General features: G+C 36.2%; 3 protein-coding genes across 3 annotated transcripts; all 3 read right to left on the bottom strand.

The window, feature by feature from the left end:
• Nucleotides 1-10115: 10115 nt before the first annotated feature.
• On the bottom strand, nucleotides 10116-13699 carry LOC132628684 (uncharacterized). Its single transcript, XM_060344450.1, has 5 exons — nucleotides 12935-13699; nucleotides 11978-12837; nucleotides 11316-11801; nucleotides 10791-11025; nucleotides 10116-10658 (listed from the first exon to the last, which is right to left on the bottom strand). The coding sequence occupies exons 1-5, from the start codon at nucleotides 13697-13699 to the stop codon at nucleotides 10116-10118; spliced, it is 2889 nt and encodes a 962-aa protein (XP_060200433.1).
• Nucleotides 13700-15312: 1613 nt separating this feature from the next.
• Nucleotides 15313-21785, bottom strand: LOC132628683 (uncharacterized). The gene is made up of 3 exons (XM_060344449.1): nucleotides 21175-21785; nucleotides 19625-20329; nucleotides 15313-15325 (listed from the first exon to the last, which is right to left on the bottom strand). Exons 1-3 carry the CDS (start codon nucleotides 21783-21785, stop codon nucleotides 15313-15315), a joined length of 1329 nt encoding a protein of 442 aa, XP_060200432.1.
• Nucleotides 21786-22564: 779 nt separating this feature from the next.
• On the bottom strand, nucleotides 22565-25009 carry LOC132628682 (uncharacterized). The gene is made up of 5 exons (XM_060344448.1): nucleotides 24411-25009; nucleotides 23890-24327; nucleotides 23195-23809; nucleotides 23042-23110; nucleotides 22565-22693 (listed from the first exon to the last, which is right to left on the bottom strand). Exons 1-5 carry the CDS (start codon nucleotides 24546-24548, stop codon nucleotides 22565-22567), a joined length of 1389 nt encoding a protein of 462 aa, XP_060200431.1. The 5' UTR covers nucleotides 24549-25009.
• Between the last annotated feature and the right edge of the window lie 255 nt (nucleotides 25010-25264).

Below are 25264 nucleotides of genomic sequence, written 5' to 3'. Positions count from 1 at the left end.
GAGTTGGTACAAATGGCGTCTCTCAATATGAATATATTTACAAGAAAATGAATGTTAAGTTAGATAAAACTTCAAATTCGATTAAGGCAACTTGAGGCTTCTTGGTTTCATAATTATCTAGATTTATATTTGTGATGTTTCGTTTCAAAATACTTCGTTAATCATCCTTCTTTTGCTATTTAGTGAAATATTATCGAATAAAATGAAGTTGCTTTTAGTTTTCATATTTGGTTGGAAATTAATTAATGTAATGGTAACGTGGCGTCTATGAATGAGTAAATCGCTATTTATATTGATTTTTTTTTATTACTGTTTTATATTGGATTTGAAAATCAAAGAGTGGGTGAAGTGGACCCCATATTTGCATTGGGTTACCGTTGAGAAGAACATTGTTTGATTCATTCTAAAAAGAGTTCGTAAGGTTGAAAGCGAAATGCTTTTCTGTGGGGCTTTTACTCAACTGCGTTTTTGAAAAAGTCAGTTTGCTGGTTGTTACTTTCAAATACCACTAGTATTTAATTTCAGTAAAAGTGATAAAATCTGATGAATTATTATTATTTGAGGTATATTTGTTTTTCTTTCACACGAAAGTTGAGGAGACAAATTCAATCCTTTTGTAGTGAAAGATCGAATTTTAGTGTTTTGGTAACTGTATTTGTTCCTTCGGAGAAGCTTGAGATATTATTTTGATATCTAATTCTCTCAATATGATCTTTGCACAGTACAGTAAATAATGAGGATTTCAGTCAATTGTTAGTCAACGTAAAAACGGTTGGATTGTATGGAATATATACTTTAGTTTTTACTGCATTTGCTCTCTAATCATCTTTTTATATAATTGTAACATGCCAACCATAAAATATTAACACTTATCTTCACCGGATGTTTACATCTACCTAAATAATTAATCTTAAACAACATCAAATCAAAGTAAAAATGCTTATCACTTAATCGTGGTTAAATATTAAAAAATGTATATACCAAGAAATATGTCTTACATTCATTGAATTGGTGTATATACCCGGTGCAAGTGAATTTTTACCCAATTTTAAATTCACCTTTCAATTTTAAGTGCAATATTTATTTTTTTCAAATTTAAATCCACTCATGTCCACTGCAAGGCCTAGAGCTGTCAAAATGGGTTGGCTCAGCTCAATCCAACCCAGCCCTAAAGGGCTAAAGAATTAAATGGGTTAGGACGGGCTGACTCTTTTAATTGAAGGGCCTGCAAAATGGCAGCTCAACCTAGCCCTAAGCGGGCCACGGGCTAGGACCGGCCAGCTCTTTAAATTTTTTCGTCTTCCGAAATAACATTTTCCAAGTGATTTCTGATACAATTTGAACATGAAACTTTTGCAGTATGAAATAAAATCTTCTACCACCCATTCTTGCACAAATCCACATCAAGAGAATAAATATAAATTATTATTTTTAATCACCAATTCAGATCACGTTCAAAAGAAATTAAACATAATATAAACTTTAAGACTAAAAAGTATTACTCCAGTTTCTAATTACTACTTAGTAGTAAATACATTCTTTTTTCTCATTACTTTATATCTTTTTGTTTAATTTACTTATATATTTTTTTAAAATTATTTTTTTCTGGCCTCAAGGGTAACCCAGCCCAAAACTTGAGGCCGGCGAGCCAAGAGAGGCTGGGCTTTTGAGCCTCACTTCTATATGGGCCAAAGAAATCTTAGCCCAACCCTACTTAAATAAAGAGTTGAGTTGGGCCGACCTCGCGGGCCAAGCTCATATTTACAGCTCTAGCAAGGCCCCTTTCTCTTTTCCAACTCTTTGTCGTCCTATCTTCTCCAATCCAACACATAAGGAAAAAAAAGGAAAATTTACTTGCCATAGCTATCTCTAAGACTTATTTATAAATAATAACTACCTTATTTTTTATTTAATTTTTGTAGCTTTATTTTTCCAAAATTACATTTCATAACTGGTCCAATAACTTTTGAAATACATGTACCTCTTTATTCTCCCTCACTACATATTTAAGATTTATCATCTTCTCCAAACCCTAAAAAAAATTCTCTCTCCTCTCTCCCCTTCCCCTCACTGCCGCCTCTCTCCTTCCCTTTCTCTATCTCCGACCTCTCTTCTCCTTCAGCCAAACTTCGTGAGACAACTGAGCGTTAAAGCTCGTAGAAACTGTAGTAACGTCGTTGTTGCACAAGTTGTTGCTGCTTCCTAGTCAAATAACAACCATGACTTTACTCCGGCAGCTGCTAAAGTCGTCGATGCCGCTGCCATTGCTCCTGTTGTTGATGATGATAAGGTGGCAGCGACGGTGGTGGAAGGACCCCAAATCTGAGAATACACTCAGATCTAAAAAAGAGGGAGAAGTGGGTTTCACTGGAGCCACCACTACCACCACCACTATTACTACCATCTCCATCTCTAAACTCGTGAAAAACCTTAAGGTTCTAGTTCTTCAGATCTGAACTCTATATGCTTCGTGTATTAATGGTTTTTGGTGGTGGTTCGGTATGGTTTTTAGAGTGGAGGAGGACAGTGGTGGATCGAAGAAAGGCGGCGGAGGAAGGAGGAGGTTTTTTCCAGTTTTTTGTGATGGTTCGGTAGGGTTTTTGGAGTGAAGCAGGATGGTGGATCGGAAGAAAGGCGGCGGAGGAAGGAGGAGGGTTTTTCCAGTTGTTGTGGTGGTTCGGTAGGGTTTGTGATTGTGGTGTTTCAGTATATTTCTGTATATTTCAGTGTACTGTTTCAGTATATTTCGCTATATTTCAATGTATTTCTAATTTACGAAACAGTTTCTAATACATTTCATTGTATTCCATTGTATATACGCATACTACAATTTATATTTCTTAAACAATCAACTATATTTCATTGTATTCCAGTGTATATTTTTCTGTATTTGGAAGTATTTCTAAAAGTTTGGAATGGAATAATTTGGAGAGAGAAACATGAGTTGTTATGAAACTTCAGCCGTTATGAACGATACATGGTTGATTTAATTTGACTTACCATTTAAAATGAAAGAAGAGAATATGTTCCATAAATACAACCTATTTTTACTCTACCAAATTTTGTATTTTCGTGTATTTCAAAAACGCGAAATACAACCGAATACAAAAAAAACCAGCAAAAAACTTTTGAATTGAGTGATTTTGACAGAGAGACATTAGCTGTACTGGAACCTCATGAGGTTTGCGTGAATCATGGAACCATTAATACAAATTACCATATAATTTGAAAAAGATTTTTATTGCCATAAATATAGCTTTTTTTTTATTCAACAGCCACGCTGTATTTAAAAAACGCGAGATACAACTGAAATACAGCCAAAAGCAACTACGAATTGTAAATCTTCAACTTATAGCTATAACTTGTTAGAAGCTGTTAAAAAGTAGTTTTTTGTGTAAGTTTAATGCTGAAATTTATTACTACTTTCTAATTAAGTTGTGCACTCTGAAAAAAACATAATGAAACAACATAGTTTAGAATCTTTTAGAAGGAACTTACAATGCAAATTGTATCATTCCATCAATGCCAAAAATCGAAGAAAATTAAACTAAAAGCGTTGATTAATTTTCTTGTTCGAAATTTTTGTTAGACTTGGTCCCCAAATGGTAGATTTGAGGGTAAGGAAGAAAGATAGTGAGAATTTGTTTGATTTTCGTAGACTTTGTTTGGGATGGTGGGTGACGTCGTCTTTTTCATGTCCCCTTACATTGCGGCCTTGAATATGCCAAATCCAATACAAATATTCTCTTAAGACATTACTCCCTATTTCATATTGATTCCCTGGACTTTGGAATGATGATGACCAAATCCTAAATTTTGCATTATACTTCCTCGGTTCATTTTTACTTATTCACTTTTGATTTTGCACGCCGTTAAAAATTAATAAATAAGTATACATTTTACGATAATATGCATATTAATTGGTGTATAATCTTAATAGACTTGAAAAAAAATTGAAAAATAGTAACTAATGCAAGGATAAAACAAGAAAAAAAAAGTTTGTCTTTCTCTTGATATACTAAAGTGGACAAGCAAAAGTGAAAATTTATTTTTTTGGTAAAGGGTCAAATTTGCCCCTGTACTCTCACAAATAAAATATATTTATCCTTCGTTATACCTTTTTGATATATTTGCGCTTGTCATCCAACTTTAGGGCCATATTTACCCTTATTCTTTATTTTCAGGCCATATTAATGAGACATTACCACAACACAACCAAACATTAGGGATGCGTAGGGCGGGGGGGGGGGGGGGGGGGCACATAGGCGCTACATAGGAAATAAAGATGGGGACATGGAGATTTAACGGACGGAGAAAAAATATGGCCCGAAAATAGAGTACATGAGTAAATATGGCCCTAAAGTTGAATGGTAAGGACAAATATATATAAAAAAGTATAACGAAGGCAAATATAGTCTATTTGAGGGAGTACAAGCTATTTGAGGGAGAACAAGGGAAAATCTGACCTTTTTCCGATTTAGTATAGCGGACAACTAAAAGTGAACGGAGGGAGTATTAAATTAGAACTGTTCCGTGCAAGCAGTGAAATAATTTGGAAACAAAAAAATATTTATAGTAAACTCTTGGCTTCATAAGTATGGTGTGAACAACCGATAAGTGATTGATTAGGGTGTGTTTGTTATGAAGAGAAACATTTCCCAAAAAATGTTTTGCTAGCATTTTCCCATGTTTGATTAACCTAGATATTTTCCCAAAAAATATATTTTCCTTTGACATCCAGAAAATAGTCGCTGAAGACGCTTGAATTGTTAAGTGTCATCACCAACTTAATCTCCAAGACAACAGATAATCAATCTAGAATATTCAAGTAGTTTTAGAGAGTTGAAAGAAAAACTCTAGAATGAAAGTTCTATAGTAGAGTCTAGAAAGATCAACTCTAGAAATAAGTAGAAGTGTAATTCTAAAATTAGGTAGTTGGGAACATTCTAGAATAGAGTAGCAAATACCCCTAACTAGATCCTTCCATCACCTTCTATAAATAGAGGTGGTTCGTTTGAGTTGTAAGCAAGTACTCAAGAAGTGATAAGGTGTGCTCAAGTAAGGAGTGTGTGCTCAAGATAAGAGTGAGTGCTCAAGTAAAGAGTGTTGCTGAAGCAAACAACAAGGGGTGATCAAGTGACCAATAGTAGAGAACAACAAAGAGAGTTGCTAGAGTGTGAGTGCAAAAGAAAAAATTAAGTGTAAGAATTGTAAGACCGAAGCTGATTCTTATTTTGCAATAGTAAAATTCAAGTTGTGCCCGACTATTTTGCCCAACGATTCTCAACAAGTGGTATCAGAGCCCGGTGGATCAAAAGTGGTAGCAACTCAAGGGAGATCCTACAAGCTACTATCGGAGGCTACAAATCAGGAGGCATTGATCAATAGCGGATTTTGCAAGCACTCTCAATAGCGTTGAGAAGCTCAACGCAAGCAACTACGGATCCTGGAGCACGAGAATAAAATATTGTTTTCTCGGCCAGAAATTATGGGATATTGTTGGTGGCTCAGACGCTACACCACCAACTGATTGAAGCAGCAAAAAGATGGAAGGTTAAAGCTGGAAAGACCATGTATGCTCTTACTGTAGCAATCAAATATGTGTTCCTGCAACGGATTAAGAATGCCAAGACACCCAAAGAAGCTTGTGACACGCTGGCAACGATTTTTACGAAGAAGAATGATGGGAGATTACAAAGGCTTGAAAATGAGCTTTTATCGATCTCGCAGCGGAATATGACAATCAATCAATACTTCTCAAAGATAAAATCTTTATGTGATGAAATATCAAAATTAGATCTAGATAATGCTATCGCAGAGACAAGGATGAGGAGAATCATTGTTCATGGTCTAAGGGCAGAGTAGAAAGGCATAATTACAGCCACATAAGGGTGGGCCACAAAACCAACTTTATCCGAGTTGAAAAATCTGTTGGAAAATGAAGAAAACTTGGATAAGTCATTATCAAGTCAATCTATAAAAGATGAAGATAAAGCGCTCTTCAACAAAAGATAAGATTACCGAAGAAGGGATGAGGAGAGAAGCTCACAGCCAGGGGGAGACCAGAAGAATCAGCATTAAAGAAGCTAACGAGCCAACAAGCAGGCAAATAAAAGTTTCAACAACTGGCAAAGAGACAAATGCTACAATTACAAAAAAAAAAAAAAAAAGACATTATGCTAGAGATTGCTGGTACAAGAAAGTCGAAGGTAACGTAGCTACTTCTACCCAAAACAAGCAAGATGAAGAAGAAACCTGAGATTTCGAGACTTCTTATGCAGTTGAAACAAGCAATCGACAGGAAGAGCTTGTCACCTCTTACTCTAACTAAGAAATGGAGTTCACTTGTAACTGTAAGTGATAAACTGGTTGACTATGAACATGATTGGATTGTTGATTCGGGATGCTCCAATCACATGACCGGTGATGAGAAAAAGTTGACCAACGTCATTGAATATAAAGGCGATTGGGTAGCGATGACTGTAAATGATTCAAGAATGCCAATAACTCACATTGGCAAGATGGTGTCTGTGCCTTGTCATAGCTCGAGACAAGCACAACTTCAGAATGTCTACCACGTTCCAGGTAAGAAAAAGAACTTACTATCTGTATCACAACTAACAACTTCAAGAAACTATGTCGTATTTGAGCCGGATGACGTAAAAGTATATCGAAGCTTGGAAGTTACAAGCTTGCCAATCATGAAGGGAAGATGATTAGAGTCAATTTATGTCATGCCAGCCAAGGCAACTTATGTGGTACTTGATGAATCACCAGCATGATGGTACGAAGAAGTCACATTACCAAATTCAAGAGAATTGGAGCAAGAGCTGCAACATAAACTTAAAGAAGAAGGACAAGCAAGTAAGGCAAAATCAGAAGTATGTGAAGAACATAAATCACATACAGAAGATATATCTCCATAAAAGGAAAAGAAGAGTTCATGGCAAACTGGAGCCTGTGAAACTCCAGACGTATTGCAAGAGGAAGTCCAAGAAGCACCCACGGAGGTCTACACGGATAAAATATCCAAAACCCAAGTATATATATGCATTGTCAGCTGAGGTGGTCAAGATCAAAGAGACTACTACCTTTGAAGAAGTTTCAAAGAGTAGGAATCGGAGTAATCCGAGAGTTTCAGGAATCACTAACAATGGATGCAAAGAACAAATTAAGTTGGTGCTGAGGGGGAGTGTTAAATGTCATCACCAACTTAATCTCCAAGACAATGGATAACCAATCTAGAATGTTCAAGTAGTTTTAGAGAGTCGGAAGAAGAACTCTAGAATGGAAGTTCTAGAGTAGAGTCTAGAAAGAACAACTCTAGAAATAAGTAGAAGTGTAATTCTAGAATTAGATAGTTGGGAGCATTCTAGAATAGAGCAGTAAATAACCCCTAACTAGATCCTTCCATCACCTCCTATAAATAGAGGTGGTTCATTTGAGTTGTAAGCAATGTACTCAAGAAGAGAGTAAGCAAGTACTCAAAAGAGAGTAAGAAGTGCTCTAGAAGTGAGAGCAAGTAAGGTGTACTCAAGTAAGGAGTGTGTGCTCAAGATAAAAGTGAGTGCTCAAGTAAAGAGTGTTGCTGAAAGCAATAAGTGAGTGATCAAGTGATCAATAGAGTGTGAATGCAGAAGAAAAAATTAAGTGTAAGAATTGTAAGACCAAAGCTGATTCTTACTTTGCAATAATAAAATTCAAGTTGTGCCTGACAATTCTCAACATGAATTACTCCTACTTAGGTGGGTAAATTTGGTTACATTTTAGGGTCTTTTTAGGCATAAAAAATCAAATACAATGGAAAAAGTATATTAAAATTTTGAAGTATTACAGCTAAACAATTACACTATCTTACTGTTTGAACAAGAACGTGACTCTTTATAGGATTGACAAGAATATCTTACGTAAATTTTATTTATTTTCGCCTTCAAAGAGTACCAAATTTGTTATCTTCATCATGCGCCAAATATATGACAGCAGTACGAGACTATTTTTGAATCTCTTAAAAAGTGAATTCATAGATGAATCGAATTTGTATCTTAACAGGTAATGTTGATTAAGCTAATGTGTTTAACCTTGTGAACGATGAATGGTGTTAATTAAACATCGAACACTTATTGTCTACCGCCAAACATAAGAAAATACATGAGAAAATTACTTATTTACCATAGAAAATATATTTTGGTAAATGTTTTCCTTCATCCGATCTCATTTATGAGGTAGTGGTTCAGATTTTCCGTAAAAGTCCTCTCTTCATCATCTTTCCCAATTTCATACCGAATAGTTTATACAAATGCAATAATTTACAATTCTAATCCTATATGGTTATGTGTTCGAATCAAGTTGGAGACTGCAAGATAAAACCCCAAAGTTCAATCACAACAGCGTTTAAAATTAAGAGAATGCAAAGAAGGATACAAGAGAGGGGGGGGGGGGGGGGGGGGTGAATTGTAAAAAATTTCGATCTGTTAGTCGACTAGGTTAGATCATTAGTCGACTGTTTACTCAGAGAATGCTAAAGTAAGGTGCAGAAAATAAATGACACAAAGTATTTTATACTGGTTCAGATTCAATGTAAATCCTAGTCCAGTCCCCTTGGGTTGCAAGGGTGTTCTCTGCAGCTCTTGTTAAAGGTTTGGTACAATGGAGGTTTGAATGGAGTTCCTACGTCTACACTCAAATCACTCTTAGTCTTTTTGATACAGAGCCTCACACGCTATATCGTAACTCTCCTTTTTTTTTCCTTACACTATAAATCACTCAGACATACAATGTTTATGAAAAGTAAAGCAGAGCACTACGGGAATGAGACTAAGCATGTTCCGCTGTTTTTGTGAAGCAGCCCTTTTATGGCTGTTTAGGCTCTTCACGCAGAGAAATCAACCCAAGGGATTTGATCCTCGGAAAAAGGAATTAGTGATCCTATTTCCAAGAATAAGGCTAGAGCTGTTGCTTCTTTCCTTGTGCGATGAGGCCTCATTAACAGTCGACAAGATTGTTACACTTCGTGGAATATTCCTTCTTTAATGGCGCAGATATCCTTTCCTTCCTTGAACTGATTTTGTACTGCTGGAGAGTATCTTGTCAGCCACCACAATATTCGCAGTATCCATTTGTACGGCTGGGAAGATTTCATTAAGTTAACCTTGTGTAAGCCCATCTCGTTTGGGCTACCTTGTGGGCTGGGAAGATTTCACTTGTGTAAGCCCATCTCGTTTGGGCTGCCTTGTGAGTCTTGAAAGCGACCACTTTCTTCTTTTCATCCTTCTGATATCTTTGAATGTGATTCTTTTCAAAGGAAAAAGGAAAAGATTGTATGGGGATATGTAAGAAAATGGAAAAGATTTTATGGTCAAGAAGGGAAAAAGGTAAAGATTGTATGGGGATATGTAAGAAAATGGAAAAGATTTTATGGTCAAGAAGGGGAAAAGTAAAAGATTGTATGGGGATATGTAAGAAAATGGAAAAGATTATGTAAGAAAAGGGAAAAGATTTTATGGTCAAGAAGGGAAAAAGGAAAAGATTGTATGGGGATATGTAAGAAAATATATGTAAGAAAATGGAAAAGATTTTACGGTCAAGAAGGGAAAAAGGAAAAGATTGTATGGGGATATGTAAGAAAATGGAAAAGATTTTATAGGGAAGGTAAAAGAATAAAACATGGGAAGATGGGACGGTCATAATGGGGATGGAAATACAATTTATGGCAAGGATTTTGAGTAGCCGAAAATTACGGTACGGATTACCAAAAAAAATTAGACAGATTTGTCAATAATTCCCAAGGATCTTCTTAGCATGCAGAAACGTTCTTCAAGAAGAGGTTTAGTAAAAATATCAGCAAGTTGGTTTTCAGTGTTAACAAAAATTATTTCAAAATCTCCCTGAGCAACATGATTTCTGATAAAATGATGCTTAATATCTATATGTTTGGCCCTAGAATGATGCACAAGATTTTTGGACAGACAGATAGCACTCGAATTATCACAAAATTTTTTTATAGGTTTAAAAACCAAGTCATAATCACTTAGTTGATATGACATCCAAATTAACTGTGTGCAATATTGACCAACAACAATGTATTCAGCCTCAGTGGTAGAGAGAGAGACTGATCCCTATTTTTTGCTATTCCAAGAAATAAGAGATTTTCCTAGAAGCTGGCAAGTACCACTGGTACTTTTTCTATCATCTTTATCACCTGCAAAGTCTGCATCTGAAAAACCTTCAAGTGTAAAATCGTTGGTGTTAGGATACCATAAACCATAGTTTGTTGTTCCATGAAGGTATCTAATAATACGCTTAACAGCAGTAAGATGAGATTCCTTTGGAGCAGCTTGGAATCTAGCACACCTACACACACTAAATATAATATCTGGTCGACTAGCAGTTAGGTAAAACAACGATCCAATCATACCGCGATACTTAGTTTCATTAACAGGTTTTCCTGTCTCATCCTTATCAAGAGTACAAGTAGGACTCATTGGAGTTCCCATAACTTTTGAGTCAGACATTCCAAATTTTTGAACGAGTTCCTTACCATACTTTGCTTGACATATAAATATTCCACTGTCAGTTTGATGAATTTGTAGTCCCAAGAAGAATTTTAATTCTCCCATCATACTCATTTCGAACTCGCTTTGCATAAGATCAGAGAATTCCTTGCACATAGAAGGGTTAGAGCTTCCAAAAATAATATCATCAACATATATATGTATAATGAGATTCCCTAAGGAGGATCGTTTAATAAAAAGAGTTGTATCAATCTTTCCTCGGAGAAAGCCGTGACTTACCAAAAATGAGCTTAAGCGATCATACCATGCCCTAGGGGCTTGTTTAAGACCATATAAAGCTTTACTTAATTTAAAAACGTAATAGGGAAATTGTAAATTTTCAAAACCTGGCGGCTGTTTGACATACACTTCTTCTTCAATGAACCCATTTAGAAAAGCACTTTTGGCATCCATTTGAAAAAGTTTGAATTTTTTAAAAGAGGCATATGCAAGCAAAATTCTAATGGATTCCAACCTGGCAACAGGAGCAAAATTTTCATCATAGTCAACTCCTTCCTATTGTGAGTATCCTTGAGCAACAAGTCGGGCTTTGTTTCTGACTACTTCTCCGGCCTCATTTAGCTTGTTCCTGTATACCCATTTTGTGCCAATGATTGAAGCATTTTCAGGTTTGGGAACTAGATTCCACACCTTATTCTATTCAAATTGATCAAGTTACTCTTCCATAGCCTTTACCCAGTATTCATCTTTTAAGGCATCACCAACTTTCTTTGGTTCATATTGAGAAATAAGAGCCAGATTTACATTATTTTTACTAGATGCTCTAGTTTTCCTCCCTCATTGATGTCTCCAATAACAAATTTCTTTGGATAGTCAGGTTCACTTCTCCATTCGTTTGGAACTGTTCCAATAGTAACATTAATCGACTGAGGTGTATCAGAAGTCGACTCACAGGATGCCTTTTCTTCAGTGGGTCTTGTAACCACTGCGGTAGGTATTTGACTGTCTTCTTCATCTGAAAGTTTTCTTTTCTCGGCCATGTGATTAGTATCATCAAATACAACATGAATAGACTCTTCAATAAATAAAATACGTTTGTTAAAAATTCTATAGGATCTACTAGTAGGAGAATAACCAAGAAATATACCTTCATCACTTCGAGGATCAAACTTACCAAGATTTTCCTTCCCATTATTGTGAACAAAGCACTTACATCCAAAAGGATGAAAGTAGCTAATATTTGGTTTCTTACCAGTCCATAGCTCATAAGGAGTTTTCTTGAGAATTGGTCTGATTAGACATCTGTTCAAAATAGGACAAGATGTACTTACCGCTTCGGCCCAAAAGTGATGTGGTAAGTTTGTTTCTATGATCATTGTTCTGCCATATCTTGAAGGGTTCTGTTCTTTCGTTCAACCACACCATTTTGTTGCGGAGATCGAGGTGAGGAGAATTTGTGTGTGTACCCTTGGTCATTGCAGAATTCTTCAAAAGCTTTATTTTCAAATTCTCCTCCATGATCACTTCTAATGGAAGTGATGTAATATCCTTTCTCACGCTGAATTTTCTCACAAAAAAACTTAAAATTCTTTAGAGTTTCATCTTTATGAACAAGAAATATTACCCAGGTAAAGCGAGAGAAGTCATCTATTATAACAAATGCATACCTTTTTCCTCCAATACTAGCAGTTTTAGTAGGACCAACTAGATCCATATGAAGTAGTTGCAAAGGCTTGAATGTAGACACAATATCTTTTGAACTAAAAGAGTTTCTAGTTTGTTTACCTTTTTGACATGAATCGCATAAATGATCTTTAGTGTAGTTGAGTTTTGGTAATCCTATTACAAGATCATGTCTTGCCAGTTTTTCAATTAAGCGCATACTGGCATGACCAAACTTCTTGTGCCACATCCACGGATCTTCTCCCATTGATGCCAAGAATATATGACCTGTAGAATTTTTGACAGAATCCAAAGTATACACATTTTTGTTTCTGCTTCCAGGAAGAACCTTTATCCCAGAGGAGTCTTCTATGACACAACCTGATTTACTAAACCTTATCTGAAGATCAGAGTCACACAGCTGACTTACACTTAAAAGGTTGTACTTAAGTCCCTTTACCAACCAAACATTTGAAATGTCACAAGAATTATCAAAAGTAATAGTACCAATACCAATTACCGTTCCAGTTGAGTTGTCTACAAAAGTTACTAATCCTCCATCAAAGTCAGCGACTGATTTGAATAGACTTTTGTCGCCTATCATATGTCTTGAACACGCACTATCTAGATACCATTTTCCCTTTTTTCTTTTCTTGTGGCGTTCCTGCAAAACAGAATTTTTACTCTTGTTTAGGTACCCAAGGGTTCTTGGGTCCTTGATGGTTAGTTTCAAAATACTTACTTTTCTTGGGTTTCCATACCCAACCAGGTGCAGTTGAAAAACGAAATCTACAGTTATGATAGTTATGGCCGAGTTTTCCACAACAAAAACATGTTTGAAAAGGTTTTCCTTCAACTTTACAAGGATCGGTTGATCTATGTATTCCAGACTTCCTTTCAGTCGACTTAGAGGTTCTAGTTGATTGATCAGTCTTTAAAAAAACAGTTTTCTTCCCTTCCAAATTATTAGTCATTGGTAAGACCTTTTTCCCAGTGGACTTATTTATGTAAGTTGACTGATTTGACTTGGCATAGTTATGGCTGGAAGGTTTCAGTAAAATATCTATTTTAGATTGTAAATTGTAAACTTCATTTTGAATTAAATTTTTTTCTTTTTCGCAAATTTCTAATTTTGATTCCCATTCCTTTTTCTGTCTCTTCAGTTTCCTATATTCATCAAAGACATTATTCAGGTCTATAAGAGTTTGATCCAATAATTCTTGAGTTTCTTCACATTTAGAGCAGGGATGGGAACTTACCTTACTGCTTCCTTCGAAAGCCATGAAACACACATTTTCAATCTCTTCAGATTCTTCATCTGAAATTTCATCTTCACTCCAACTGCTGAAGGCCCTTTGTTTTTGATAACTTCTAGTTGGTTTCTTTCTTGTCTCAGGACATTCAGATGCAATATGGCCATATTTTCCACATTCATAACACTTTCCATCATTCTTTTGCTGCCTAGTGGAAGTCTTACCTTTTCTAAAGTTTGAGCTTCCTTTTCTATTATTTCTTGATCTTCTCATGGCTTCTATTACATGCCTAGAAATCATGGCCACTTCTTCTTCTTTAAAGTCATCATCAGATTCTTCAACTTGAGCCTTGAGACCACTTTCTTCTTTTCATCCTTCTGATATCTTTGAATGTGATTCTTTTCAAATGCTATCAGATTTCCTCTTAATTCATCATAAGTGAACTTATTCAGATTTCCATCTTCAAGGACAATTGCTTTGGTTTCCCAAGTCTTTGGAAGACTTCTAACAAGCTTTCTAACTTGTTAAGAGTTGGTATAAGTTACTCCAAGGGATTTGAGTTCTCCAATGGTCTTGCTGAATCTTGTGATCATTGATTCGATGTTCTCATCGTCCTTCATCATAAAGGCTTCATAATCATGTCTTAGAGCATCAATTTTTGTTTCTCTTACTTTTGGTGTTCCTTCATAAGTGACCTCAAGTTTATCCCACATTTCTTTGGCAGTGTCACAATTTGAAATTTTTGCATACTCTTCTCCACTTACTGCACAGTAGAGCAAAGCTATTGCCCTGGCATTTATTTGCAGTGTCTCTTGTTGTTCTTTGGTAATGTCATGTGACTCTAGATCAATTGTCGAAGTATCTGTGTCTTCCTTGTTTTCAGTGCCAGCTCTTGGAATAGGTTTAGGTCCTTTCTTAATCACAATCCAGGCTTGATAATCAGTTGACTGCACAAAGATTTTAACCCTTTCCTTCCAATGGCAATGGTGTTCACCATTAAAGTATGGTGGTCTTGTTGTGGAGTGCCCATCTTGCAATATTGCTTCAGGAATTTGATATCCAGCCATTTGATCTTTTCTCACGTGCAGTTAAGCAACTGAAAGTGAGACCTCGCTCTGATACTAATTGAAAGTGCAAGAGGGGGGGTGAATTGTAAAATTTTTCAATCTGTTAGTCGACTAGGTGAGATCAATAGTCGACTGTTTACTCAGAGAATGCTAAAGTAAGGTGCAGAAAATAAATGACACAAAGTATTTTATACTGGTTCAGATTCAATGTGAATCCTAGTCCAGTCCCCTTGGGTTGCAAGGGTGTTCTCTGCAGCTCTTGTTAAAGGTTTGGTACAATGGAGGTTTGAATGGAGTTCTTACGTCTACACTCAAATCACTCTTAGTCTTTTTGATACAGAGTCTCACACGCTATATCGTAACTCTCCTTTCTTTTTTTATTACACTATAAATCACTCAGACATACAATGTTTATGAAAAGTAAAGCAGAGCACTACGGGAATGAGACTAAGCATGTTCTGCTGTTTTTGTGAAGCATCCCTTTTATCCTATTTCCAAGAATAAGGCTGGAGCTGTTGCTTCTTTCCTTGTGCGATGAGGCCTCATTAACAGTCGACAAGATTGTTACACTTCGTGGAATATTCCTTCTTTAATGGCGCAGATATCCTTTCCTTCCTTGAACTGATTTTGTACTGCTGGAGAGTATCTTGTCAGCCACCACAATATTCGCAATATCCATTTGTACGGCTGGGAAGATTTCACTGAGTTAACCTTGCGTAAGCCCATCTCGTTTGGGCTGCCTTGTGGGCTGGGAAGATTTCACTTGTGTAAGCCCATCTCGTTGGGCTGTCTTGTGGGCTCTTTTATTCCTTGTGTGATTCAATTGTTATAGCTGCACAAATAAAATTGTCATCAGAAAAACTTGACAGTAACAGTATCCGCATTAGAGCCTTGATTAATTTGGTTTTGTGCTGCGTAAGACCATTTAAGAGGGAAGCATTCCTTAGCAAGGGTGATCCAAAGCTCGAATCTGAGACCTCTAATTAATGGTAGGACACTGAAATATTTAGCAAAAGACCTAAAGTGCATTTTAAATAAAAAGAATATAGGACAGACAGATCTTCAGTATGCTGATAAATTGATAAATTTTTTGCTTTATATTGGCTCAAATGATCAGATCTATAACAATTTCGATAGGGTTATATATGTAGAATACTTAAATTGCATGTCATTGTATTGATAGTTTGGGCTAGTGTATTGGGCTTTGAGGCCTGCAACGAGGCCCTTCTTCCCAATAGTTCTTAAGCATTTGGCACTTGTATGGAAACTCGGTCCAATAAAATTTTTCACAAACAACTACCTTTTATCTCCTTCTAACAATCTATAATTACATGTTCTACATTTACAATTCGTAGCTGGAGGACTCTATATTTAGCTAGTAGACGCGTCGACTTAAATATAGGATAAATATAACGAAAATACATACGCTGAGAAAACTGAAAGTGTTATATTTATAGAAACAAAATCTATTCCAATTTAAATTAAAATAAGTTTTTAATGTTCCCTGATTCACGCAAATATCCTCCCATTCCATATTTGATCTCATATCCTATTCAAACAGCTAACAAGATATTATGTTATATTGGTGGTTTAATAAGATTTGAAAAGTCTACTTTATATAAACTGAATAGACCTTTTGTTTTGGATTTATGTTTTAATAGTTGTATTTCGTATATATTTTGGCTATATTTTAGTTGCATTTTGACTGATCTGTTAGAAACTACTTATTCTGGTTTACTGTTAACTATATTTCATATATATTTTACATATATTGGGAGTGTATTTAGATGAAATTTTAACTTCTGTAACACACTGTACATTAAAAGTGGACTTATGGAATATATCTAAGTTATATTTGCTGTATATTTCGACTGTATTTAAATGGTTAAATATACTACAAAAAATTACAGTTATGGTGAAGAATACTAAACACAAATTAACTGAAGAAACATGTAAAAAAAATAAACAATACAAAATATACTTAAAATGCACATAAAATATAGATCTAGTTAAGTCACAGATCTGTAATAATTGAACTAAAAAATACAAACGAACTAAATATACTAAAAATACAACATAAATATATAGGTTAAATACACGGTGAAACGTAAAAATCAGTATAGAGTCTTACTTTTTTTGGGAATTAAATTTGAATTATGAGTAAAATTAATGAGTAGTTAATTAGAGATAAACAAAGAAGATGAACTATTGTAAAATTGATTTGAAATTGGAGAAAATTAAGGGATATTGAGCATAATGGCGTGTATTTAGGGGGATAGGAGAGAGGGACCTTTTTTTGGACATAAATTTAGGGGTGTGGGAAGTTATCAGATGAGTGGTAAAAAAGTGATAGCTATAGAAAGTAAACATATTATATTTTAGCTACTAAATATAATTATAGGTAATAATGTAAGCTATGTGAAGTAAATTTTAGTAAAACATATCCAATCTTTGACTAATGACACATGGCAGCACATATTGGCTATTCAACCCAAAGAATTGGTAATACGCAACCACTACTAACATTTTTTTCCAAATTTCTTTCAAGCTCTCTCCCCAAAATCGGTATCTCGTTATAGACGTTCTATAATTCTTTTTTAGATTGAAATCTTCATTTTTTTTTTCTCTTCTTCATCGATTAGGTCGTTGTATCTATATTTGATACTTTTTCTCAATATTAAGTTCTCTTCTTCTACTTCGCCTTCTGTTTCTCCTCCTCCTCCTTCTCCTTTTGTCATTGCAGTATACATTTTTTATTTTTATTTTTTATTAATGTATCAGTGATTTCCAAATATCATTGTTGTTAGCGGATAAGAGGCATGCATAGAGGAAGTGTAACATCGATATCATAGATATACTCTATTACACATGGAGATAAACATAGTTATACATTTGTTGTGATTTACAAGTGTAAGTGATATACATGGATATATATTGTTATACATGTGTATATTCATTGATATACATTGTTATACATGGGTATATTCATGGATATTAATGTAATATTTTTTTTTACATGTGAAACAATGATGTACATGGATATACGTTGTTATACATAGTGATATACAGGAATTCATAGGTGTTAGCTTTTACAAGTTGTAACAGTGACATACATGGAGATATACATGTTTGTTGCCATGGAATTGTCTAGACTCGTCAGATTGAATATTTAGTGAATGTGTATGATTCTTTTGGACAGAACTTCTATAATGTTTTTTTCTTTTTCTAATTCAGATGTGAGACCAACTTATGTTGTTTCACAATTGATTCACACTCTTCGATTTTCTTGGGCAACAAATAGTTGGGTTTAGCGTGAAGTTGGATCTGGAATTTAAAAGGGGACTACGTGCGAAGTTGGATCTATGTTTGAAAGAGGACAAGCATGAAATTAGGAGTATGTGTGAAGTTTTGGATCTAGGTTATGGAAGGAAAGAAGCATAAAAGAGGAGTTGAATATTCCCACTCTCCTATTATTTTAGTTCGTCCGGTAGAATTTGGCAATTCACTGCCAATATTTTTAGGCTTTAGTTGTTAAATCTAACCTTTGGCTAAAATCCTGCCAATAGGTATTAGACGAAATATATACATATACATTTCTCTGGGATATTGACACCTATATACTTCGTACATCCAACAGAGATCAACATATTTTTTTTGCCTAACTTTAGGCTTAGCAATTGAAGACTTAAAAAATTGGCATTGTATAGTCATATCACACCAAAACGGACCAGATAATAGGAGAAGAGGATTTTCCTCCTGATTTCACCCTAGAAAAATGAGTCCCTCAAATTGATAGTGTATCCAGTAATCCAAATACACACAAAAACGTAGAGCTCTATTTTCTAGAAATATCGAAGCGGTCGATTGAATTCAGCGAGTCCGGAGCCTAAAGGGTATAAAAATACACGGTTTTTACCAAAAGGGAACATTTAAAATTTATTATACCGAAAGGGGTATATCCAATTTTTTTTTTTAAATTGTCAGACAAACGAACGAAAAAAAATTATTATTTACAAGTATAACGTGGACTGATCCACGTTATACAATATAAATTGTATAACGTGGATCAGTCCACGTTATACTTGTAAATAAATTTTCGAAATTTTTTCCTTTTTCCAAATACTCACTCTATAAGACGTTGTCTAGATTTAAATCATATTCGATTATGTTTTTAATAAAAAAAATTTATTGATTTTTTAAAATTTTAAAGCATGATTAACTCAAATAAATATTTTAACACATGCAAATAATTAAATGTGCTATATATGCGAACAGAAATAAAAAATTAAATATAAGTTAAATAAACGTCACACATTAACTGAATGGTAAATGTTAAATTACATACTAACTATTAAACTGCACAAGACATGTTATATATTCTTGAAAGAGTACATAAAGAAACAACAATTGTACAAGTTAAGAAAAAACATAAAAACCAACAAGCAACAACAACTACTGATTTCTATCGGGGCAGCGATTCTTGTTATGACCTGTTTGCTTGCACGTACTACACTTTCTAGCCATGCGAGCAGGAGCTATATCCATTTCATTCCTCCTTCTAGTTGTACTCCGCGCTCCTGAAGTTCGCTTGTATTCAGTGTTTGCAATTAAACTGAAGGGAGAAGGTGGCCAATATGCCTCATCACCCAACGGTGAAAAATTTCCACTGTACGTTTGCTTATAAAACCTGCAACTGTAGTACTTGCTAACATAGGTCTTTGGTTGAATTTCGCGAATATCACAAAATTTAATTGCATGTGAACATGGCATATGGTAGTTTCTCCACTTTCCACACGAACATTTTTTCCCTTCGGCAGAGACTTTATGTATATTTCCGCCCTTACCTTCGTGTGCAAATGTTAGAATCTCAAAGACCCCTTCAGTTGCATTGTATTGCTGCATGTCAGTATGCTTTAGGGACCTCTCCCAGTATTCATCAAACTTCTTTTCAACAGCGAGCGGCCAAAACTTTTTATCCGCAATCAACAAATCAGCAAGGGTGCTTCTCTCAACAAACCGATCAACAAGATTTTTAAACGTATAACGGACCATGGCAGTAACTGGCAATCCACGAGCTTTCTTCAATAAACCGTTGTAAGGTTCGGAGACATTCGTTGTCATAGCCCCCCACCTATGACCGTTGTCCTTATGCAATGTCCATTTTTCCTCCGGAAGAGCTTTTAACCACAAATACGCTGGAGATGACATTGTTTTGATTTGTTCCATCCTCATTTTATACTTCTTCTTCTGGTGCTCTGTAGCCGCCAACCACATTAGCTTCTCAAGGTCACTACTGAGGAACTTTTTATTGAAGTTGCTTTTCAAATGCCGAACGCAAAACCTATGGTGTGTGGATGGTGGTTGTAACCAATCATGTGTTTGGACACATTGCAAGATTCCTTGATGACGGTCAGAAATAAGTCCAATTCCTTGTCTCTCACGAACAATATGTCTCCACAACAACACAAGGAACCACGTCCAGGACTCAAAGCTCTCACGTGCAACAATAGCATATGCAAGTGGAAAAATGTTATTGTTTGCATCAATTCCAACAGCAATTAGCAGTTTCATCTCATACTTACCGTACAGATGAGTACCGTCTATTGAGATGACAGGCCTGCAACTTTTGAATCCATCGATGCTTGGTTTATAAGCCCAGAACAGAAACTTGAAGATGTGTTCACCTTGCATTGTAGTTGATTGGTGCTCCCACTCAACAACGGTCCCCGGATTGAAATATTTTAAGGCAGCCATGTATCGGGGCAATGTCTTGAAAGAGGTTTCAAAATCACCAAATACCATTTCAATAGCTTTCTTACGCCCCTTTTGTGCTTTTCTATAACTAGGAGTAAACAAATGCAATCCTTTTATTTTTAGCTGAACTGACTTAATACTGATGTATGGATCGACCATAATATATGGTATCAACGTAGTAGCAATTAGGTGACTGTTCAAATTGGAATGATCCTTTCTGTAATCATCCGTCAGACAACTGTGGTGGAGATCCGCTTTGCCTTGCTTCCACATACCACTTGAAATTTCTCTAAAACGGATCATCCACTCACACCCCAGCATATGACGCTTGCAAATAACCCTCCAAAATTTACCTTTGGACTGATCACAAATGAACTCTTTCTTTTCTTTGAGACAATATAGTCTCACTGCGCCTTTCATTTCCTGCTTGTTCTGAAATAACATACCTAATTGCATAGTACAAGAAAAATTATCAACCCCTTAAAAATGGTCCAACAAATAAAAAGAATATTCATTGTCACCATACTAACCTGATCTGATAAATTCAGGTTTATTACAATCCCAAAGTGCAGATCGAATTGGACCGTCATCTCTCAAGAAGGCAAAATCATCCGGGCCTTCTTCTGTGTTGTCCAAATATGGAATCGCATTAGAATGGTAGCTAACGTTACCATCACTCGGAGTAGTAATGTCTTCATAAGAATGACCATCACCATCAGATGAGTGATCATCGTCTGTTTCTGTGTGATCTAATGGGATATCACTATCTGACTTATCGGAGTGATCATTAGCTACGTCGTTATTGCTCACAATTTGTGTGAGCTGAGTCAACACGGGGTTTTCTTCAAAATCGTTACACCTACATAAATAAATAAAATTGAATAGAACGTAAATGAGAAAGTTTTCATAAAACATCGTTATATTTACCTTTCTGTAAATGACTCTACTTGAGTAGGGTGATATCGAACTATACTCCCGCCATCTAATTCAGTTGTATCTGGAGCACTACTCGGTCCAGGAATATCACAGCTCTGCATAGTCCAACCAAAGTTATGTGACTGGCTACCAACTCCTACCATTGTTTCTTGTTGAAGTGTACCTCTTTGAAGCCCAATATTCATAGCGGGAAGATACGTAGTACCCCGAATATCAAACTCATCGTCAGTGGGTGCTCCAACATTAGTAGAGCGTTCAACAGTTGCATACATGTCAAGTGTGGCTATACTGATATGATTGCTAAATATATCAGGACTTCGAAGAAATAACGATAAGGAGTCATCGTCCGAAATAAGAGTTTCCTCGTAAATGGGAAATCCCCTAGCTGTAATTGATGTTTGATATCGTCCAGTGATAACCACCGAAAGATTTGGATCAGATATGGCCATTTTGCTTATGAAAACATGTTGTAGACGATCGTATTTGAGGGAAATTGGAAACCGTTGTACGGCTTCCGGACGACGGTTATATCTAACTGAACCTTCTTCGTACACAACTTCCCCACCCCAATATAAATTAACTCTTACATAATTTTCCGCCATATGTTTTTCAACAGAATACAGAAGTAGAAATTAATGGAGAGTGCAAGAGAGAAGTTGAGAGTTCGTAAAAAATGAAGTCTACAATAGAGAAGTGTAGAATTCAGTGAGACATACAAATCTGTGATTTTATATAAAACTAATGATTCACGGATTTTACTATTTGATTTTACGCAAAACACGCTTGATTTGACGATTGCATGGCAGATTCGACGATTTTACACAAACAAATTTACAAATTATTGATCGTTTTTACTTTTACAGCAGCATGCGTGATTTGACGACTGCAGCGATTCGCGTAAAAAAAAAATTCTCGAATCAATTACCAATTAACAATATGTTCATATTTTGTAAAACGTTAATGATTCACGGATTTTACTATTTGATTTTACGCAAAACACGCTTGATTTGACGATTGCATGGCAGATTCGACGATTTCACACAAACAAATTTACAAATTATTGATCATTTTTACTTTTACAGCAGCATGCGTGATTTGACGACTGCAACGATTCGCGTAAAAAAAATTCTCGAATCAATTACCAATTAACAATATGTTCATATTTTGTAAAACGTTAATGATTCACGGATTTTACTATTTGATTTTACGCAAAACACGCTTGATTTGACGATTGCATGGCAGATTCGACGACCGCATGTATTCTGCGATTTTGGAGGAAAAACGTTGGCAGCCAACGTTTTACAAAATACGAACATATTTTTGCAAATCGTTGGCTGGCCAACGTTTTGCAATTCATATTTTAAAACGTTGGCCAACAAAATTACACTCCAACGTTTTCCAATTCAATTTTGTTGCAAACTTTACACACATTAAATATGCAGAAACGAGGTGAACCAGAATTAAATAAAAACAGACAGAAATTGGCAAATAAAAACAGTAACTTTTCCATCTAAAATTGAATTCAATAAAGTTTACATACTAATACTTCAACATGAAGTTACCCACTATACAATAATAATGTAATTTTTACAGTGTCCCTTTCCCCCCCCCCCACCCCCCCCCCCCCCGTGCCACACCGAGTTTGACGACGCTCTCGTTTTGATCTACGTTGGTGAACCTCCTCTTGTATCCTGTAAATGCCATAAAAAAATTGATTGTCTACGTAAAATCGGGCAGCATCTCCCCTGTAACAAGGAGTTCCTCCAATACCATATACCAACACAAACAACCAAAGCAACTAAGACAAAACACCACATAACAACCACAAGTCTCAAAAAAATTTGAATTAAAAGCTAACCTGTGGCTCTAAAGTCTGTACATCCGGCACAGAAATGTGTGAGGATCCAACATCAAATGCCATGGAAGACTATGCAAAATAAATAATATAGACACATAAGGTAGCCATTACTTTAAACAAGATACAAGCTATTTGAGTGGTTAGAATACTCACATCGGTAAAAATCAGTCTCCTCCCAATTGAAGAGCTCTGTCCAGTGAATGCAGGTAAAGGCCCCTCAGTCATCCCATAAGAGCTGCTTGTCTGACCACCAAACTGTTGGGCCATAACTGCCAGGCTAATAGGCCCAGACGATGCGAATGCCTGAAAAGGCCCCTCACTTCTGATTACCGCTAGTGATTGAACCTCAGGAGCAGACGTCGATGAGCTGGACATAAAATCTATTATTGGGTGATATGCATCATCATCTGCATGCATCGTTGAGCTGGGAATATCTTGATCAAAACGAACCTCTTCCTCATCAACCAACTGGTGATCCACGGGAGCTCGACCCCGTCTGTTACCTGATTGGCATCCTCTACCACGCGCCGCAGGTCTTGGTACATTAGGACGTTGATGACGAGGCACTTGCATAGTAGGCGGCTCAACATACTCTGCCGGTGGTGTATAATATGGAGCGAAACTCAACATCGTCCCCAGAGAGGCAACAACCATGGACTCTGTATTAATGTGGCTAAACATCTCTGCTATTTCCTTCACTTCATTAGACTTGGTTGGATCTTGGATAGTCTGCTGAGCCAACCTGTATGATTCTTGATGTCCTAAAGCCTAAAAAAAAATCGAGATTTGATAGTGGTCTAAGACACATATAAAGACATCAAACATCTAATGGAATGTAATGTATGTACCAGTGCCTCATGCCTGCCTGCCATGTGTTGGTATCCTCTATCCACTTTATGCGCAGGATTTCCTATGAAAGTGCGCGAGTGACGTCGATACCAACAAAAATACTTTGATAGTGACTCTGGATCTTGAGTTTCATACTCGGCCAGAATTAAACTATCTCGACGATTTCCCCACAAAAAGTTTGTTTCTGTAAAATATTGTTGATCCTCCACTTTTATAGCATACCGCTTGTCACGTTTGTAATGAAAAGGATCAATCTCTGCACATGGACCCGGAATATGTTGCTTCCTACCAAACTGTCTGAGAACGCGGTCTACCATGTGCCACTCTCGATAGATCCCACAAATAAGGGGAACCTTCGCCATCCAAATATCTCGGCCACGCAGACACCACTCAGGGAGTCTATTGATGATGGCCTCTGAATAAGGCTGCCACACAAACTACGATAGAAAGAACATAAATTACACATAAGCGTAACTATTCTATCAAAACGCCATTAACAACCATAATTATTATAAAATACCTGGCCATCTATTAGGTTGTCCAATACATCCCTACATATGGGTAAAACATCACGTGCCTCATTTTCGTGGGATTTACGATGAGTCCACCTTCGTGCAAGAGCCGTGTGTGGCGGAAGAGCCCTGCATGGTGGCTGCATCGATATAATGCGCTCCCAAGCCCAAACCTATATTAAAAAATAAAAATAAATACATAAAAACCTTATAACTATCAAATAGGACAACCAAATAAAATTATATAATTTTAAAGGTCACGTACCTGCAATAAGGAAATGAATCCACACACATCCTTGGCTTTCCTCAACGAAGCACGGCATAAACAAGTATACAAATATGACAATGCAGCCGCTCCCCAAGCTTGTTCATTCATTGCTCTAAGGTCACGCATGTCAAGCAAATAATCTAAATTAAGTAAGTCACCAGACTTATCCGGAAATATCGTGCCGCCACAAAGCCATAGCAAGTACAACCTAACCCGCTGTTGCACATCAATTTCTGGGGTCTGATCTGTAATATCATCTAAGCCTCTAATATATTCAATTAATTTATGTACTTCTAACCTACTAACACCATTAAAACAATCCAGACCGGGTGCCCAACCAGTAAGATCATGGATCAATTGTTACCACCCACCAATATCTATATATCTAGCATTAAGATTATTCAAGGGATAACCATCAACAACCAAGCCAAACATGACCTCGATATCTTGTAATGTGATGGTCGCCTCACCTGTACGCAGATGAAAGGTGTACGTCTCAGGACGCCATCTCTCTATAAGTGCAGTGATGACTGCCCAATCATATGATACACATCCTACCTCTATTACTCCCCTAAATCCACACAGGCCAAAGTA

The sequence above is a fragment of the Lycium barbarum genome, chromosome 2, assembly GCF_019175385.1.
Source record: "Lycium barbarum isolate Lr01 chromosome 2, ASM1917538v2, whole genome shotgun sequence".
In the NCBI taxonomy this organism is placed as follows: domain Eukaryota; kingdom Viridiplantae; phylum Streptophyta; class Magnoliopsida; order Solanales; family Solanaceae; genus Lycium; species Lycium barbarum.
The sequence above is the reverse complement of the archived record's forward strand: the minus strand, read 5'-3'. Positions and strand labels throughout refer to the sequence as shown.

Bases quoted from the DNA above. Each gene is read 5' to 3' on its own strand.
- LOC132628682 (XM_060344448.1), bottom strand. From the start codon at position 24,548: ATGCAGCCACCATGCAGGGCTCTTCCGCCACACACGGCTCTTGCACGA. The intron at 23,810-23,889 runs GTACATACATTA...ATTTTTTTTTAG, and splicing joins CAGGCAGGCATGAGGCACTG to GCTTTAGGACATCAAGAATC. The intron at 22,694-23,041 runs GTTAGCTTTTAA...ATTCAATTTTAG, and splicing joins TACAGACTTTAGAGCCACAG to ATGGAAAAGTTACTGTTTTT.
- LOC132628684 (XM_060344450.1), bottom strand. From the start codon at position 13,699: ATGAGAAGATCAAGAAATAATAGAAAAGGAAGCTCAAACTTTAGAAAA. The intron at 11,802-11,977 runs GTACACACACAA...ATGTCTAATCAG, and splicing joins GAATTCTGCAATGACCAAGG to ACCAATTCTCAAGAAAACTC. The intron at 11,026-11,315 runs GTAAATCTGGCT...TCCTGTTGCCAG, and splicing joins GAGCATCTAGTAAAAATAAT to GTTGGAATCCATTAGAATTT.
- LOC132628683 (XM_060344449.1), bottom strand. From the start codon at position 21,785: ATGGCGGAAAATTATGTAAGAGTTAATTTATATTGGGGTGGGGAAGTT. The intron at 20,330-21,174 runs GTAAATATAACG...TCCTAGTTATAG, and splicing joins GTAGAGTCATTTACAGAAAG to AAAAGCACAAAAGGGGCGTA.